We start from the raw sequence: 18974 nt of genomic DNA, 5'->3' as shown, positions 1-18974 counted from the left end.
TTACATGCGCACTCATGATGAGCAGCGCCACCCTCATGTCCAAATATAGGATTGGCAATCTATTGCCTATAGAAAAATTATTATACTTTTGTAATACCATGTGGTATTATTTTATGCAGAACTCTGAGCCAATTATTCACCCAAAAAAACTTTGAGCCAATGAAAAAGCGTATCACTTTTATCTTTTAATTACTTAAGAAAGGTAAATTAATATATTCGTGACTAAATTTTTTTAAGATAAATTATACACCTCTGTTGAGGTTTGAAAAAAATATAATTAGTCTTATATTTTTAATATAATTGTATTAATCTCCTTTTTGTAAACTCAAAACGACTAAAATTAATATAGATGATGGGTAAATATTAAAACAAATATAAATAAATATGATAATGCCATATTTTTATTCATATGACTAACGAAGTACGATGAGAAGAGTCTAACTATTGTGTGAATTAAAACATTAAGAAAGATTAATATAATTATGTCAAATGTGTATTCTTCAAACCCCATGGGAGGTGAACGCAATTTACCCAAATTTTTATTAGGGTAAATTATACCATTAATTCCTTTAGTTTGAGTATAATTTTACTTTGATTCTCGTAATTTTAATTTGAACAATTTAGTCCTTACATTTTCCATTTGTTACAATGTGATCCCTTTATCACGTGTTAACATTTGGAACCCAAAAAAAAAAAAAAAAAAATCACGTGCAAAATTAGAGATTAAAGTAAAAATCAAAACAAACTATGAGGACCACCCATATAATAAATATATTACATCGGTGGTCTCTGTAGGTTTATTCTTTGAATTTCACTTTGGTCTCTCTAATTTTTCATATGATTTTTTCTGTTTCAAATTCTAAAGATAAGTGACAAAAACACTACATTGAAATAAAATTAAAGGTATAGGGATCAAATTATTATTCAAATTAAAATTATAGGGATTAAATTATTATTCAAATTAAAATTATAAAAATTAAAATGATATTTCATTTAAACTATAGAAACTAATAATATAATTCACATTTTTATTGCATAATTTTTTTTTAAACGTAAAAAATTATATTCTAAGATATCATCACTGTATCTATAGGCCTAGGTCCCAAAAGAAGTCAAGTATTGATCTTGAGAGCTCCCCAAAAAATCAACTGAATAACCCAATATATTTACATCTCTAAAAAAATTGAACCTGACTCGCTCTTCTAAAATAAGTTGCCTTCACCATCAAACGACTACTGGCTGGTCTATTACATAATTGATTACCCAAACTTACAGTCCCCATTGAGACTACTAATTTAGCTGTTTTAAAAGCAACTCTAAACAGGTGGCAAGCTCAAAAAAATAAAAATAAATAAATAATAAGGCATAGAAATGATACATTATTAGTGGTGGTTCTAATTAGAGCTCTCAAGCATTTTTGTAGACCAAAATTAGTTGGGACTTAATTACCTGACTTTAATACTTGGCTCTATAATAAATAAAACTTAACCGTCACTCCATTTTCTACCGGGATTCCTCAACTATCCCTTCTGAAAAGTAAGCAACGACAGTTTCTTGATGACTTTCCATCAATCTTCTTTTATGAGGGGGGCCAGTTACATACTCAACTGCCCAATTCTTTGTAGATGGACCACCCATTATGCCTTCCCTTTGGAGCAAGAGGCCTCATTAGTTGGCCTAATGGAGTTCGAGTCGTTCTAAGATGCAGCCGAGTAGAGCGTCTTTCGGGCAGATGTGCATTCGCTCGAAGCCGGGATGTATACAGTCGTTGATCGTCTTGTTGAATCACCCTAGTCCCCAGGTGTAGAGCCATCTGAGCTAGATGATTGTCAATAAAAACCTTGCCTTCCTGGAAAGACATGCCGCATTGTCCGTCTGTATGACCAATCTTGCTACATTTTCGACACATACGTTCATACTGACATTCGATCCAATGATGGCTGTCATCCTGGAATTTTAGGAAAAAAACACTTATCAACGGTGCCTCCAAACAAATCTACACTTTTAGTCGCAAATATCAAATATTGCGAGGCGAAACAGTATCCACATCAACCCGAATAACTTCGCCAATGGCCTTTCCCAAACAAAAACCTGCCTCAGCAATGTAACACTCAAGTGGCAGACCAATCAAACGAACCCATATCCCAGCACATGGGATGACCAACTTCTCCAGCACCAACCCAGGTCGCCAAAGATGGACGATTAACAAAGCCCTCGCAACCGCATAAGGACCAATGGCAACCACCCGCTGCATATCATGTTCATGCTCAAACAAAAAAATAAAAAAGTTCTTACTACCACCAAAGGGTTGGTGAAAATACCAGGGAAAAAAAAAAATTATTGATAAATAATGCAAAGAAAAAGAGATACAAATAGATTAAACTGAGGTACGGATATTTCGTTTTCTTTAAGGAGATCAAGCCCACTGCGGTAGAAAGAACCCAAATACCGATGCAGTAGTCACAAAACTATGACTTGTCCCCTCCAGGATACAACAGCCCGACCACTTGTCGTATGGTTCAGGCCAACTCTACACAAGATGGTAAACCCAAAGCTTCACTAAGAAAAATACTCTTCTTTGCTAGTAATGTCTCTTGTATGGAAAATAGTTGGTGTGTTGGTCTAGAAAAGAATAGATAAGATGAACTATTTATAGGCCATTAGGACTTTACAAAAAATACCAAAAAATAATAATGACCATGAACTTAGAAAAAATGAAGAGTCTCCAAAAAATTAACTCACCACTAAGTTCATGAACTCAAATTAATCTTTATTCATAAACAAGACAAAAAGACATCAAAACAATGAATTTTCATTCATAAACAAGACAAAAGAAGATTCATAAACAAAAATATATAAATAAATAAATAAAATATATTAAAATGGTCCAACAGACATACATAAACCCATCCAAACGCCAAAGATCATCAAGATACGACTGCATCAGATAAACATTAAATTCCCGGAGATCATGAACATAGCTAACTAAACATTGGTGATACACATTTCGGCCCATTCCCCATGTGGCATCAGCCATTTCCATACTCACCCCGCACCGTAAGTGGTGCTGGGATGGAGGGTTATATGCACGAGGGGAAGAAGCAGCCCTTCGTTCTCCTGAAAATTCACTACCCACCTCAGTATCACTACTGTCATGAGTTTGGCTCCTTTTTTAAGACATGGAATGTGATTACTTTTGAGATAAAATTAGATTACACACACAAGCCATAAAAATCTCATAATTTTGGAGTGTTCAAGAGTGAAAACTAATTGAGCCCACTGTGTGAGTAGATTTCTTACCACATTGTCAAATTAATATTCAGCTGGAGAGTATCGGCAGAATAGATTAAGTCCGAATGACCTGTTACAGAAAGAAGAGATTCCGGTGGTGGTTCGTCTACTCGGGGCACTCTGACGATCAACTCAGTTATCTCTCAAAGATAGCAAAAATAATTAACTCACTATTCAGAATATAAAAAGTGTACATTTGACCCATAAGGGTGCCTCTCTTTTATATTAAACACAAACTTAGTCCCAATAGAAGCCTAACTTCAATGAATTCTGGATTACTGCTAGTCTTGGACTCCTAGTAGGATTGGGAAGCCTAGCTTCAATGGACTCTGGATTACTACTAGTCTTGAACTCCCAGTAGGATTGGGATAAACCCTTTAAGAGTCTTATCTTTATCCAAATTGAAGTCTTCTCTCATTCTAGGAATCATGTCTCTTATCCGCTTATCCGGGATTCTGGTAATGAGAATCATGTCCCTTATCCGCTTATCCGGAATTCTGGTATTTTCGTAGATAACCTCAGCATCATGACTTCGTAGATAACCTCAGCATCATGACCAGAACACGTGGCACCTCAGCTGACACTTCGGTGCTATCTCGGCCACGTATTGTCACTTAAAAATTATGTCCCCACAACTATATTTGTTTTTGTGCTCACAGGGGTATTTGGGGCTTTGTTTTGACTAATCACTTGGAATATATGTAGTTTATTGTGTCGGAATATCGTATAATTATTGGGCTAAAGTCTTGGGATTAGCTTCCCTGGAAATTATCTGTCCGACCAAAGTCTTAGGCTAACCTTTGCCTGCAGGTCGGTTTCGGTCTTGTTGCATGCATCCGCCACCTGATTGAATGGGGTTTGGGTTGAGAAGATTTTATTTGCATGTATTCATAGTTTCGAATCCACGGAGCGAGTTAGGTAGATTGGATTAGCAAATTGAACAAATCTTTATTTTACAAAAACTAAAATTTTTAACCGACCAATGAAATAGAGGGTTTTGCTTTATGAAAAGTAAAAAGTGACCTGTTTAAGTTTTACTACTTTATTTTATTCATCATTAAACAAATAAATAATATAATATGCAAATAATATTTGCATGTATTAATATGGATTTCGTAAATTGAAACTTAAATATTCGTCACTTCACTGAAATCCGACTTTTTTGAAATTGATAAATTTGACTCTGTCCGCCGATTAGCTGCCTACTACTAGTGGTTACCCAAAGAGCTTTGGTAATGTGTATTTGGATGTATTTGAGTAGTAAGTAGGTCATATGAAATGGTAAACATAGTTTTTTTGTTTTTTTATTATATCTTAGTTGTCACAAAAAAATTGATCTTTTAGCTCTATTTAGGCTAGGTTGAACTTATATGACCTGTCAATATTAATGGTAAAGGGTCACGCTTATCTTCGATCTACTTTATAAACTGGACGATACTATTAATTTTGTGGAGTTCATCATGAATTCTATTTTGATAATTCGAACAGTTCAATATGTAGAATTTGTTGAGTACTTTATCCACGTAAAAAATTACATCGATTAGATATAGATAACTACTTGATTGGATCAATTTTTTGTCAATAATTTATTTTGAATTTTTTTTTTTACCGTTGATAGAAATTTGATCCAACTAAGTAGCTATCGATATCCGATCAACATGATTTTTTATAAAGATAAAATAATCAACGAGCTCTACACATTGAACAGTTCAGATTATCAAAACGGGACCTATAGTAGACCTCCACGAATCCAACAACACTTTCCAATCCAATCTCGAATTAGAGAGAAGCCTGGCCAAATTATAAAATAATGTACATTTATTTTTTTATATTGAAACACTAGTATTAATATATATATATATATATATATATTGTGATTTGAAAAGTTTAATTAAAATGATTCATTAAAAATGAATGATAGATATAAATAGTTGTGCATTTATATATATATATATATATACATATATAAATATTGTTTAAAATTTTAAATGTCTACTTATCCGTAGATATTCATTTTTGTTCCAAAATTTTTGGAGCCGCTCACAGTTTTTGAATCATGCATTGCACAAATCAAACTGTTAATTTTGTATAAATTCTAATATAAGTTTTTGAATATTTATCTAGCCAAAATTTCTAGAGGGTATTCCTCTCCATATACATTCATTCTCTTTCTCATTATTTCAAAATTTCTATTCGGAAAAGGGTTGGATTTTTTTCGAATTCATATCTAAATTAGGGATTTTGTTGAATAGATATATCCAAAAATCAAATTGATTGGAAATCTATAGCTTTATAACAAGAGCACATTTGTTTTTTAAAAAATAAATGGTTAACATTATATTGATAATTTTTGTAAAACAATTTGTATCTGATCATGGGGTTACAAATTTCTGATTAGTTTGATTTTTTTATGGATTATATACTCGACGAATCCTACAATATGAACGGTTCGAATTATCGAAAAAGACTCGAAAAAAAGCCTCCACGAACTCACAACTGATCGCGACTGTGACTTAGTCATAGCAGCATCCAGGTCCCTAAATTAGAGGGTGTTGCTCAGATTCAAGGGGTTTATTATGGGTCTTCTTTTGAAAATCAAAACTATTCATTTTATAAGATTCTTTGTATATATTATTCTTAAAAAAAATAAAGTCGATTTGATAATTATAGTTTTTTCATTTTATTGCATTTGTCACAAAAGAATTTCTATTTTCAAAAACACACTTCTTGTCTATTTTGTTGGAAGCAAATGTGATAAATTAAGTAGACTATAAGGGTTCGTTTGGGAAGTGAGTTGACTTTTTGATTTTTTTAATTATTTTAGCCTTGAGCTAAAAAGTTTTGTTTGAGAAGGGTTTTAGTTTTTTTTGACTTTTTTAGTTCTTTTGTGAGAGAAAGAATATAATGATTATGAGTTGGATGCGATTTTTGTTTTATTGAATTAAAAAGTTTATTTTGTTTTTTTTAAAACTATTTTAGCCAAAAAAATCTTCAAATCCAACTTCCCAAACATAGGTTAAATATCGAATCGATTTTTTTATTTTTTATTTTTATGTAAATAAAATAGATAAATAATTTTACAAAATAAATGATTTAAATCAGCATATGAAGAGTCAAGATGGGACAGCGCCACCCTCATGTCCAAATCTAGGATTGGCAATCTATTCCCTTTCAAAAAATTATTATACTTTTGTAATACCATGTGTATGTTTTTGGATAATGTTTGAGAGCTCGAAACATTGCCCCCCCGAATCCCCCTAATGCCCAAAACGACGTCGTCTTGGGCATTAGGCTTTTTTTTTCTTCCATTTTCGACCATTTTCGATATGAAACGCAGGGGGAAGAGGGAGAGGGAGAGGGAGAGAGAGAGAGGGAGAACGGAGAGGAGAGAGGGAAAGAGAGGCAGAGAAGAGAGAAGAGGGAATGGAGACACACACACACACAGAGGCCCCTGCATTCTGGCCGATCCGTCGATCGTCGCAGCTCCGCCGATCGTCGGTCCGCCGTCTGCCTCTGCTTCTTCTTCTTCCCTTCTTCTTCCCTTCGTTTGCTTCTTCTTCTCTGATTGAACCAAAAACGATGTCGTTTTTGGTTTCGGGGGATTAGGGGGGGTAATGTTTCAAGCTACGTAGCACGGTCCTATGTTTTTATATGTAGAACTCTGAGCCAATTATTCACCCAAAAAACTTTGAGCCAATGAAAAAGTGTAACACTTTTGCCTTTATCTAACAAAGGTAAATTAATATATTCGCTCGTAAATTTTCTTCAGGTAAATTAACACATCTATTGAAATTTAAAATAAAAATACAATTAATCTTATATTTTTAATATAATTATATTAACTTCTTTTTTAATAAGTTTAAATGACTGAAACTAATATTAAAATAAATATATATTTTAATAGAAATAAATATGATAATACCATATTTTTATTCATGTGACTAACGAAATATGAATAAAAAGAACCTAACTGTTATGTGAATTAAAACATTAAGAAATATTAGTATAATTATATGCCAAAAGTGTATTCTTCAAACCCCATGGGAGGTGAAAGTAATTTATCCAAATTTTTATTAGGGTAAATTATACCATTGATCCCTGTAGTTTGAGTAAAATTTTACTTTGATCCTTGTAATTTTAATTTGAACAATTTAATTCCTACACTTTCAATTTGTTACAATGTGGTCCCTTATAAAAACACCCACATAATAAATATATTACATCGGTGGTCCTTGTAGTTTATTCTTTGAATTTCACTCTGGTCTCTCTAATTTTTCACATGATTTTTTTCATTTCAAATTCTAAAGATAAGCAACGAAAACACAACATGGAAATAAAATTAAAAGTATATGGATCAAATTATTATTCAAATTAAAATTACATTTCATTTAAACTATAAAGACTAATAATATAATTCACATTTTTATTACATAATTTTTTTTTAAACGTAAAAAATAATATTTTGAGGTATTATCATTGCATCCATGGATCTAGATACCAAAAGAGGTCAAGTATTAACAGGAGTACAGTGCGAGGTCTCTGCAGAAAATCAACCGAATAACCCAACAATGTTTCGAAAACGGATCGGACTCCGTCGACCTATCCATGGTCTGGATATACCCTCTAACTTGGTCGTTCTTGAAAAGAGGTCATTTTAAGCAAAACCAGTGGAAACCACAGTTTCAACGCTAAACTCGGCCTGGTCTGAAGCGAACTGGACCAGTTTGCTGTATTTGGTCAGATATTGAAAAAGTTGATGCTAAAGGGACTTGAACCCAACACCTCAAGCTCAAAAGAATATGAATTTTCATTCTGCCACCATAGTTCCTTGTTAATATATAGAAAATATATAATATTAATTTTATTTAAACTAATTTTCCTCAAATACATGTATAATTAATATTTTTACAAATAATGTTAATATAAAAATATATGTTTGATGAATATATATATTAAATTATAAAAATATTTTTAATAAATATATTTTATTTATTTTTAAATTATAAAATAATTATGATATCACGGTTCGATTCCGGCTCAATTCTATGGTTAAATTACTGACCCATCCATCCATTCTTTTTTCTGATTCACTTATTAATTCAATTTTTAAAACATTGTAATCCAATATATTTATACCTCTCAAAAATTAAACCTGACTTACTCCTATACAATGAGCTGCTTTCACCGCCAAGCCACCGGTGTATTACATAATTGATTACCCAAACTTATTCAAATCCCAAATAGATTAAGAGATGTTTTCCAGCAGTGGTTAGACCAAAACTAGTTGGGACTTAATTACGTGACTTTAATACTGGCCTCTATAATAAATAAAACTCAACCGTCACTTCCTTTTCTACCGGGGATTCCTCAATTCTCTCTCTCTCTCTCTCTCTATAAAACACCTACACTCCTACGCCTTCTTCTTCTTCTTCACTCCCTAAACCGAGAGAGAGAGAGAGAGTCCCTCTGTTTCTCTTCTACTATTCTTCTTCTAGAGAGAGAGAAAGAGAGAGCAATGGAGAGAGGAAGAGGAGGAGAAGAAGGCGATGAATTCGACGGTGGCAGAGAAGAGAAGATGACGATGGAGAGAGTGTTCAAAAACTCAGAAGTGCCTTCATGGAAGAATCAGATAACAGTGAGATCTATGGTGACGAGTTTTGTGTTGAGTATTGTGTTCAACTTCATTGTGTGCAAGCTCAATCTGACGACGGGGGTGATACCATCGCTCAATGTGGCGGCGGGCCTGCTAGGGTTTGCCATGATAAAGGCCTGGACGGCGTTGCTTCATAAGTTGGGGCTGTTGAAACAGCCTTTCACTCGCCAGGAAAATACTGTTATTCAAACTTGCGTCGTCGCTTCTTCCGGCATCGCTTTTAGCAGTATGTCTTCTTCTATTACTTGTTTTATTTTTGATAACTTAACCGACTAGTCCGAGACACCAATCCCATTCAGTCAAACTCTCGGACTAGTCAGTCTCGGAGACCTTGGAGAGGATGGCGACTCTAAATTTTTTTATATCCATCACCTATTTAAAATAAATCAACAAAAAGACATACTAATACGTGAGTTTTACAATTAACCTTAATAACATTTTAATATTTATGAATCATTGTATAATATTCTCATTAATAATTTGATGAGTATCAGTCAAGAAGCCGTAATTAATACTAGTAAAAGAAGATGAAATGAATAAAGACAGTATTTTTTTTTTAAATCAGCAAAAGAAACTTTATTGATGAAGAAAACAAACTTACATCAACAAAGAGTGAAGTGCAAAAAGTATCAACGCTAACCAGTTTTGTGTGATGAATAAAGACAGTATTATTAACAGTTTTATGTGCATTCTTTATTAGAAACAAAAAATTGAAATAGATATAGAAAACGTTCATATTAAATGAACTATACACTTTATATAATAGAGATAGTGAATATGTAAACGAAAATAAGAATCCAAATAACAATGTGATGATGTTATTTCTGTAAATAAAAATAAACGAAAAAACACCAAACTACTTATATGGCACTTGTACATAATTAATTCTAGATATTCAAAATATGGAATTTGAAAATTTCAAATTACTTTTCCTAAATGAAAAACAATTAATAGTTGTTTGTGATTAATCAAGCATTCTCCAATAGAAGTTTTCATCTCTTTTTTTGTTGCATACATGACTACTTGTAAATATATTACAAAGTTTAGAAACATAGAAATCAAAAATACATATATTATTCTTTTTAAAAATAGATTTCAATCTTGTAATATCTTGCTCGTCCTTATATTTTCTATGCCCGATTTTATATTTTATTTCTATGCTACTACACTCATTGACCCACATATGCCCTTGACAGTAGGCCTAATATTCTTTAAATGGTTTGTTTTATTTCACCCATATTTGCTACAGAACATTGTTTTATTTTTGTTTTTGCTAATAATTTTTGGATATATATAAGGTGGGACTGCAAGTTATCTACTAGGAATGAGTGGACGTATTGCAGCTCAAGCAGATGAAGCAAGCAACCCAATCAATGTGAAGAATCTATCTTTGGGTTGGATGATTGGTTTTCTCTTTCTTGTCAGCTTTGTTGGACTCTTTTCGATTGTCCCCCTTAGAAAGGTATAATAATAACAGATTATTACAACAAACCAATTTTAATTTTAACGATATATTTTATTGATAGGCTTTTTAATTTTAATTTTTATTGAATTGTTTTTCCTCTCCTCCTCAGATGATGATACTCAAGTACAAGTTAACATACCCTAGTGGAACTGCAACTGCCTACCTAATCAACAGCTTTCACACTCCTAAAGGAGCCAAACTAGCCAAGTAATTAATACTATCTCTTACCCTAATCTTATTTAATGTAACTATTTAAAACTAAAATTGATATTATTTACCACACAATGTAACTATTTAGAACTGAAATTGATATTACTTACCACTTGGCCCTTAGTGCCTCATGAAGCCTTAAGTTTGAGATTCGACTCCCATTGAACAGATTATTAGATAGTCTCGCAGCATCATGTGGTAATACTTCTACCAATTACCAAATGTCATATCCCTAGTTGTTCTCCTATTACCAAACACCAAATTATTGGCTCCACTCATTCTACCAATCACAATATTTCTGGACACTACCTAGCCATGCCCCAAGACCACCACATAACTTCTCCTTCTATTGAGTGCTATCAATTGCTTAGGGACTATGCCTGTGAGCATAGTCGAAGATTTGCCTGACTCGCATGGAAGGAAATGCTTTGCGTGAGCCTTGAGATTAGTCAAGTACACCCAATGAATACTTTGACCCGTCTATGGATAATGTAGGGAAAAAGAGAAGAAATAGTTATACCACACTTTTTCTAACAAAAACAATTGACTTCTAACATATAGGTTTATTTATATTCTTGATCTACAATTTTTCCTCTTACTTTTATCTTTTTTTAAAATTTAAGTTGTGAGGGCTAGTGGGGGAAAATTATTAGAATTAGCATCTTGTTTATTTATTTTTTAAAATTTTTTTGGGCTAATGAGTTAATTAATTTGGATGCAGGAAACAAGTAATGATGCTATTTTATTCTTTCTGTGGTAGCTTTACTAATGCACTTTTTCAATGGTTCTTTGCTGCTGCTGATGGTTGTGGATTTAGTAACTTTCCCACCTTTGGTCTCAAAGCCTTTAGCCAAAGGTTAGCTCTTTCTCAACTTTTCCTAATAACCATTTTATTATTTTATTACTTACTGCTTGTTTAAGTAATATTAGTGAAAGGAAAATGATTTGAAAATGAATGATATTTTTGCATTTATGAGAATCATATATAAAAACCATGTTTATGTATCATTATTCTTATTGAAATTAGTGATAGGAGAATGGAATGTCCTTTGGGATGGAAGGATTTCTACCTTTTTGATATTGGCACACCATAACCTAATGTCTTCATACTTAACCATGCCCAATTTAATGTTATTCAGTTCTTTAATAAATACAGAAAATTTTCATAAAAATGTATTTATGACTCAACATTTGTCTCAAATCTGTATTTCATTATGAGAAAAATGTCTGTACATTTAAATTCAGTCTATTTTATTAGACACAGAACAATGTTGACACTTGTTGATAGTCAATCCAAGTCCAAAATATATAATTTATAGAAATGGATTAGATTGTTGCTATGATTTACATTTTATAGATATAAAATTAAACTGATTTTTTTTTATCATTACATACCTTTAATTTGTGTTATAGGCTGTGATCTTAACATCCGCATCTTGAATCAAGATTTTGTTGTTGAGAAATGATTAGGTTTTAATTAATTTGGTGTTTGTTTGGATTGCAGGTTCTACTTTGATTTCTCAGCAACATATGTAGGAGTAGGGATGATATGCCCATACATGGTAAATATATCATTGCTAATTGGAGCTATAATATCATGGGGAATAATGTGGCCCCAAATTGAAAAAAAGAGAGGCCATTGGTATAGTGCTGACTTACCTTCCAGCAGTCTTCATGGCATCCAAGGCTATAGGGTATGTCCCATATTCACTTATATTTAAGTTTTTTATTTTTAATTTTTTTTTTTGAGCAAGTTATATTTACTTTAAATTTTAAATGATCAACATTTTATTCCACTCCATTAGAAGACCCCTATTGTCGAATTTAACTTATTTTGAAGTTTTGTAGCATTTTTTTTTCAAAAAACTCGATTGTTTCGTTGCATTTGCACCTACGTTAGTACATAAAGTCAACTCTTAAATTGTGTGGATGTCATAATTTTTTTTTCCTCTAAATTATCTTTCACCATATGTAACTTCTACCCATGTAATTCAAATAACCATCATTATCATATTCAATTGCTTCAGATTCAATTCTTTTATGTTGAATGACTGAGTTTGGGTGGTGGTAACGTTATTGATCATTTTGATTGTTGCTGGTTGGTTTCAACAGGTTTTCCTTGCAATTGCCATGATGCTTGGTGATGGTCTCTTCCATGTCATCTACATGATAGTAGTAACACTCCACAGTCTCATATCTCAGAACTCAAACACCAACAAACAACTATCATCATCCTCAAACTACGACGAACAAAGAAGAACTGAATATTTCTTAAAAGATCAGATCCCAAACAAAGTCGCTGTCGCTGGTTACATTGCTCTCGCTGCCATTTCCATTGGCATAACACCAGTCATCTTCCCCCAACTCAAATGGTACCACGTCCTCGTCGCCTACCTCATCGCCCCAATCCTCGCCTTCTGCAATGCCTATGGGTGCGGTCTCACTGACTGGTCCCTCGCCTCCAACTACGGTAAACTCGCCATCATCATCTTCAGCTCGTGGGTTGGGCTCGGCCACGGAGGAATCATCGCGGGCCTTGCCTCGTGTGGGGTCATGATGAGTATTGTCTCAACAGCATCTGATCTAATGCAGGATTTTAAAACCGGGTACTTAACCCTAGCCTCACCTCGATCCATGTTCTTTAGTCAAGTCCTTGGGACCGCGATGGGCTGCGTGATGTCCCCATTGGTCTTCTGGTTCTTCTACAGCGCTTACGCGGTGGGGGACCCTGATGGGTCCTACCCCGCGCCCTATGCTTTAATGTACCGCGGTATTTCCCTTTTAGGAGTAGAGGGTATTTCGTCGTTACCAAAGAACTGTCTTGAACTTGCCATTGGGTTTTTCGTCGGTGCCATTGTGATCAACGTGATTCGCGAGGTTTTGAAGCAATGCAAATGCAATGAGATGATTTGGGGGTGTATTCCAAGCCCAATGTGTATGGCGATACCGTTCTACCTTGGAGGGTACTTTGCAATTGATATGTGTGTGGGGAGTTTGATACTTTTTGTGTGGGAGAAAGTGAATAAGCAGAAAGCGAAGGACTTTGCGCCAGCGGTGGCATCGGGCCTGATTTGTGGTGAGTCTTTGTGGGGGGTTCCGGCTGCTGTGCTGTCTCTGGCCGGGGCTACACCTCCTATCTGCATGAAGTTTTTGTCTGCTGCTTCTAACAAGAAGGTTGATGGCTTTTTGGGTACATAAATATATTGGTGAATAGTATTGGAGATCTTTAGAACACTGGAACCTAGAACATAGTTAGTTGATTTTGCAATAAACAGGTGGATTTTTTTAGTTAGTTGTTTCTCTAATTATTCTTCTTATTCTTCACTGAAACTAATGTACAGATAGATAGCTTTGTGATTCGTAATTTATGGGTTATGATTTTTTTAAAATTTGTGTGCGTGTGTATTTGTGTGTTTTGATAGAAAAAAAAGAAGGAAACAGCAAAGTTTAATTCTTTATGCTTGTCTGGAATATTGTTGGTATTGATAGAAAAGATTAACATGCTTAATCTCTGGTTTTTGAGGGAATGTTTGTTACAATTTGTTGCAAATTAAGACCTATTTTAGCAATTAGGAAAAAAGCGGGAAGACAATTACCAATACATGGGGTGCAATTATGTTTGTAATGGAGTGCAAACAAATCTTTCTCTATCCCCCTCCCCCCTCTCTCTAAATACACTCACACATACCCATACATACATATACATTCACACATATATATATATACGTGTGTGCCCGCGTGCGCGCGCATATATGTATGTTACTTGCACGAATTTGTTTGAACACTATAAATACAGGAGAAACTACCTATAGATGGGAGAAAGGAAAAAAAATTACCAATACATAAGGGGTATAAGTGACACTTGCACCCTCATAGTCTTTCATTTGCACCCCACCACAGACACACTTGCACCCCTATGTTGGTAATTTTTTTCCCTTTCTTCCACCTGCATATAAATCCATCTAATTCTATTTACACACTACTCTTTTTTTGAGTACCCACCATTTACGAAATTTTTTTATTACAATTTTATCTTTCTATTAAATTACTCTTTTAGACATAGACATAACATTCACCACCGACTCTCTACCTCCAATTCTGATTCTAGTTCTAGAGTCGGCATCGACGTCAACGTCGGTCATTCTTCAACCACCTTCTTCCGCTTCTTCTTCTGTCAACCTCCATCGCCTCTCTCTCTTCTCTTCTTCTTCTTATGCAACGCCCTTGGTCGCCGCTGCAACTCGTGTTACCCTTCTCTTCACTGCTGATGCTGCAATCATCCGTTACGACCCTATATCCTCTCTACAATGCGACCCAGCTCTTCTAAGATCTAATCCCAGAGAGAGACAAAAGAGATTGATTTGGGTTTATAGATCTAGGGTTTGTGGAGAAAAATAGTAAGGGGCCAGGATAGAAATAGAAGGGTTATGCATTGCTGCGATGAGGGAGGGTGTAGTAGGGGTGGGCAACGGTTTATCTGATTCGCAAAAACCGCCAAATCCGCCTAACCCGCATACAAATGAGCGGTTTCGCAAATACAATGTGGGCGGATGCAGTTTGAAATATGACTTGTTTGCGGATTGCGGGTTTAACCCGCACCCACAAGAAATCGCCCGCACTTTTATTTATTTATTTATCTTAACCGTTGATTTCATTCTTATATCCCATCTAGATATTTTTGCCCAAAACAAAGTACCCTTTATTCTTTAAACTTACTCTAGCATTACATTTGCTAATAGTATTATATCAACTGAAACTGAATAAATACTGGTCATATTATTATTGTTACATAATTGAACTTGTCCTGCATGAAGTGTGATTTGAAATTTTGAATTCCTTAATGAATATACAGTTATAGTTTAGGATTTTGAAATATATGCTTGTGTTAGTTTATGATTTGATTTAAGATTTTGAATGATTTATTTGTGTTACAAATTAATTTTGTTGTGTTTTTAATTTTATAAGTTTTAATTAATTAATTATTAATGTTTGAATATTTTAGAAAATGGGGAGAAAAGGGCCCAAAATAAATATTTACAAAATGAGAAAAAAAATAAGGTTCAAAAATAAATTTTTGAAAAAAAAAGTCCAATCCGCAAACCGTCTGCAACCGCCGGCACATCCGCGAACCCTATCCGCACAAACCACAAACCGCACTGCAGGCGGTTGTGCGTTGTTTTTTCCCCAAACCGCATAGATGCGGATGGGTCCAAACCGATCCGCAAACCGTCCAAATCCGAACCGTGAACAGCCTTAGGGTGTAGTAGCAGATTGAAGAGCCGCAAAGAAGCTGAGGACAGAAGATGGGGCAGAGGGTGACGTCGACGAGAAATGAGTGGCGGCGGAATGGCTTTGGAGGGACAACACTGATGATAGGAAGATGTTAGGATTAGGGTTATAGTTGGGAGAGTTGGGATTGGAGAAGATGGGGATATTTTAGGAATATTTGAAAATTGATGGTGTACATTTAACAAAAATAAAAATAAAATAAAATTGAGTGTGGTGTGTAAATAGAATTTCCTTAAAAAAATTAGGGTGTCCAAACAAACAATTGGAGTGCATTTATAGGCTCCCAATAAGTCTTATTTTGGGCATTTGATCCACCAAATCTTAATTCTCATATTTAAGATATTTGATGAATAATTTTACATTTACAAATATTTGACTCTTAGCAATTTGGTGGTGTAAACATTCATATTAAATAAATTTAACAGTGTGAATATTCACATCATGGAACCTTTATGCTGTCAATGTGAATATTAATGCGCATTTCACCCCTATTATTATTAAGAGTATTTAAGTAATTATGTCACTCATAAAACTTATTGAAATATAAAAAAATAATTTAAATTAAATGAAATATAAATGGGGGATAAGAAATTTGTCATTAAATATCTCTTTTTTATTTAATCATGTTTGTGACAAGTAATAAATGCGAACACTCTTCTAAACTGAGAATTCAACCATTTTTATATCAATAAAAGAATTTTGTTACATCCATTCATGTATGAGATGAATTAAAATAGGTGTATAGTTTGCTTTTCGTGCTCCTTTCGGATACGAGCATCCCTCCAGTTCGAACTTTTGTGGTTCTGAATCTGATTTCACAAGTGCAATGCGAAATAGATAAACACAAATGAGTCCAAACCCGACAATCTTTTGGAAAATCGATATTTGAATCAAATGTAAAAAATGAACTGTTTTGCCAGATTTCAGAGTCGCCACCTAAATATTTTTAAAAAATTTAGGAAATCTGTTACTCATGCCAAAGGCCACTTATCCGTCATTACCAAAGTGTCTCGGCTTGGGAACTTATGTATGAGAGGGAAATGTCATTAATTGAGCACCACACTCACCCGATGAAAGATCGGCCTGTACTAATCATGATATGATTTTTATTTACATTATATGCTCTTGTTCTAGTTATTATTCTATTTTTACTAGGTGATGCACACAAGTATAGACCAATTCACAAAATTCGGAACGCATTGATTTTATGTTTGTTTTGAAAAAGTATTTTGAATACATGTCACTTGGAAAAAACGAGCTCGGATTTTACATTTAATCAATTTATTCCAACTTAAGTAAAAAGGCTTTCATCTACCGGCATTCAAACAGGTATATCACTTAAGCGCTTAGCTTCATCGAAAATATGCTTGATATGGCAGCAATCACACCCATGCAATATGCTAAAGCGAGAAATGCTCACCTAGTACTCAAAGGCAAGCCAAATAAAAGAAATAATTAGAAGAAATGCATGCAGACAATGCAATATGACTAATGCAACATACACATTATGTAAATAACGAGTTCGGCTACTAGTATGGCATATGAATCAATTCACGGCATGCGATAGAGCACATATTTGAGTAATGAACTTGAAATTGACATTTGATTAGCATGATGAGCTGAACCTTATGCATGCAAAATGAGTGGATGCAAATCATGGAAAATGCTAAGTAAATACGAGGCTACCATTATAAGAGGATAAATAAAATGGAGAAAGAAGTGGAAATTGGAAGACAAACACCATTATTACATATTTACCCTCATGCAAGAGGGTCCGAATGAGTGTCCAAATGTCCGGATTTAAGCTAACTATTACAAATTTAAATGGAGGCTAATTAGTTTAATGAACAAACTACTTATTACATATTCAAATGAAATAGCTATCTAATTTTATTACAACAAGGATATTATAACAATACTAATTACAACAATGAAATTGCAACAATACTTATTTACAACAATAATAATTACAATTATAACATTAATACAAGCAACAATGAGACACAACGATCGCATTCACAGTGTCCAAAAACTGCTATGTCTGCCCAGACTTGCTCTGTTTCACCCTCAGCCATTACTTTTTGTTTCTGCTAGAATTCACTGTTCACCAAACATTAGGGATCGACTAGGTCCAAAAACAGCCGGCCGTGCCCTAATTTCATGCCAAAAATATTTTTGTGCTCTGAGGTGAGAACAGTGCAGACAAAGCCTTTCTAGGCCCTGTTTGTCCCTTCTACTCTTCTTTGTCATGGAAAACTCAAGAAAAGAACAAATTCGAGTTTGAAACCATCAACGATAGCAAGTTAATTGCTTAATGATTTCAAACATGTTTGGACAAAAATTGATGAACGTAATGAAAGACAACCACCTCTCCTTCCTATCATAAAGGCTCAAAGAGGGAGGTAGATACACCTCAAGTCTCATCAATATATCATGGATTGATAATTGACAATTCTCGAAGTTATGGACTTGGCATAACGTCTGGCCGAATCCAACTGTTCTAATCCCTTTTCTTTATGTCGGTTTCATAGATTTTAAACCAATTTTATAAGTCCTTTCCATTCTTTAACCAATTTGTCCAATGTGATAATTAAGTCCACTACATGAGAAGAACTATCAAACGAGAAGTGATCCATGACAAAAAAGAGAGACTACACCTTGACGATGAACCTTCGTAGAGGTTAAGCCACTAAGCATAGGTCTTTTTCTCATGCCTCAATAACCATCAATCTTTTGAAATAGCTCTCAAACAAAAGAAAAGAAGAAAAGAAGAAAAGAGGGAGGTTGCAAAAATGATTATGCGATATTGATTATTAGAATGAGACTCCTAATATGAAAACCAAGCAAAGAAAAGCTATCAACTCGAATGACTCGGTGTCTAAGGCATAAACAACCGAAGTCATAAGGACATACAATACAACAAGCAAAGTATTCAAGGCATAAGCTACTTAAATGAATTTAAACAACCCTAAACAACCCCTAAACATGAAAAAACAATGGCTAAAAATTATGTGAAAGAGCACAAAAAGATAGGAAATAACAAGGAATCACAAAGTTAGTAAACAA

At 34.0% G+C, this 18974-nt stretch overlaps 1 protein-coding gene across 1 annotated transcript; it reads left to right on the top strand.

Moving 5' to 3' along the window:
* Positions 1–8697: 8697 nt before the first annotated feature.
* LOC114257490 (putative metal-nicotianamine transporter YSL7) lies at positions 8698–13907 on the top strand. Its single transcript, XM_028197250.2, has 6 exons — positions 8698–9170; positions 10243–10406; positions 10519–10616; positions 11341–11475; positions 12124–12313; positions 12732–13907. Exons 1-6 carry the CDS (start codon positions 8807–8809, stop codon positions 13815–13817), a joined length of 2037 nt encoding a protein of 678 aa, XP_028053051.2. The 5' UTR covers positions 8698–8806; the 3' UTR covers positions 13818–13907.
* Positions 13908–18974: the final 5067 nt, after the last annotated feature.

Source organism: Camellia sinensis, chromosome 11 (genome assembly GCF_055761805.1).
Source record: "Camellia sinensis isolate YWXY chromosome 11, ASM5576180v1, whole genome shotgun sequence".
Lineage (NCBI taxonomy): Eukaryota > Viridiplantae > Streptophyta > Magnoliopsida > Ericales > Theaceae > Camellia > Camellia sinensis.
The sequence above is the reverse complement of the archived record's forward strand: the minus strand, read 5'-3'. Positions and strand labels throughout refer to the sequence as shown.

What these genes read in the sequence shown, in the direction of transcription:
- LOC114257490 (XM_028197250.2), top strand. Translation starts at nt 8,807, where the DNA reads ATGGAGAGAGGAAGAGGAGGAGAAGAAGGCGATGAATTCGACGGTGGC. An exon ending in TTCCGGCATCGCTTTTAGCA is followed by an intron (nt 9,171 to 10,242) that starts GTATGTCTTCTT and finishes GATATATATAAG; the next exon opens with GTGGGACTGCAAGTTATCTA. An exon ending in CGATTGTCCCCCTTAGAAAG is followed by an intron (nt 10,407 to 10,518) that starts GTATAATAATAA and finishes TCTCCTCCTCAG; the next exon opens with ATGATGATACTCAAGTACAA.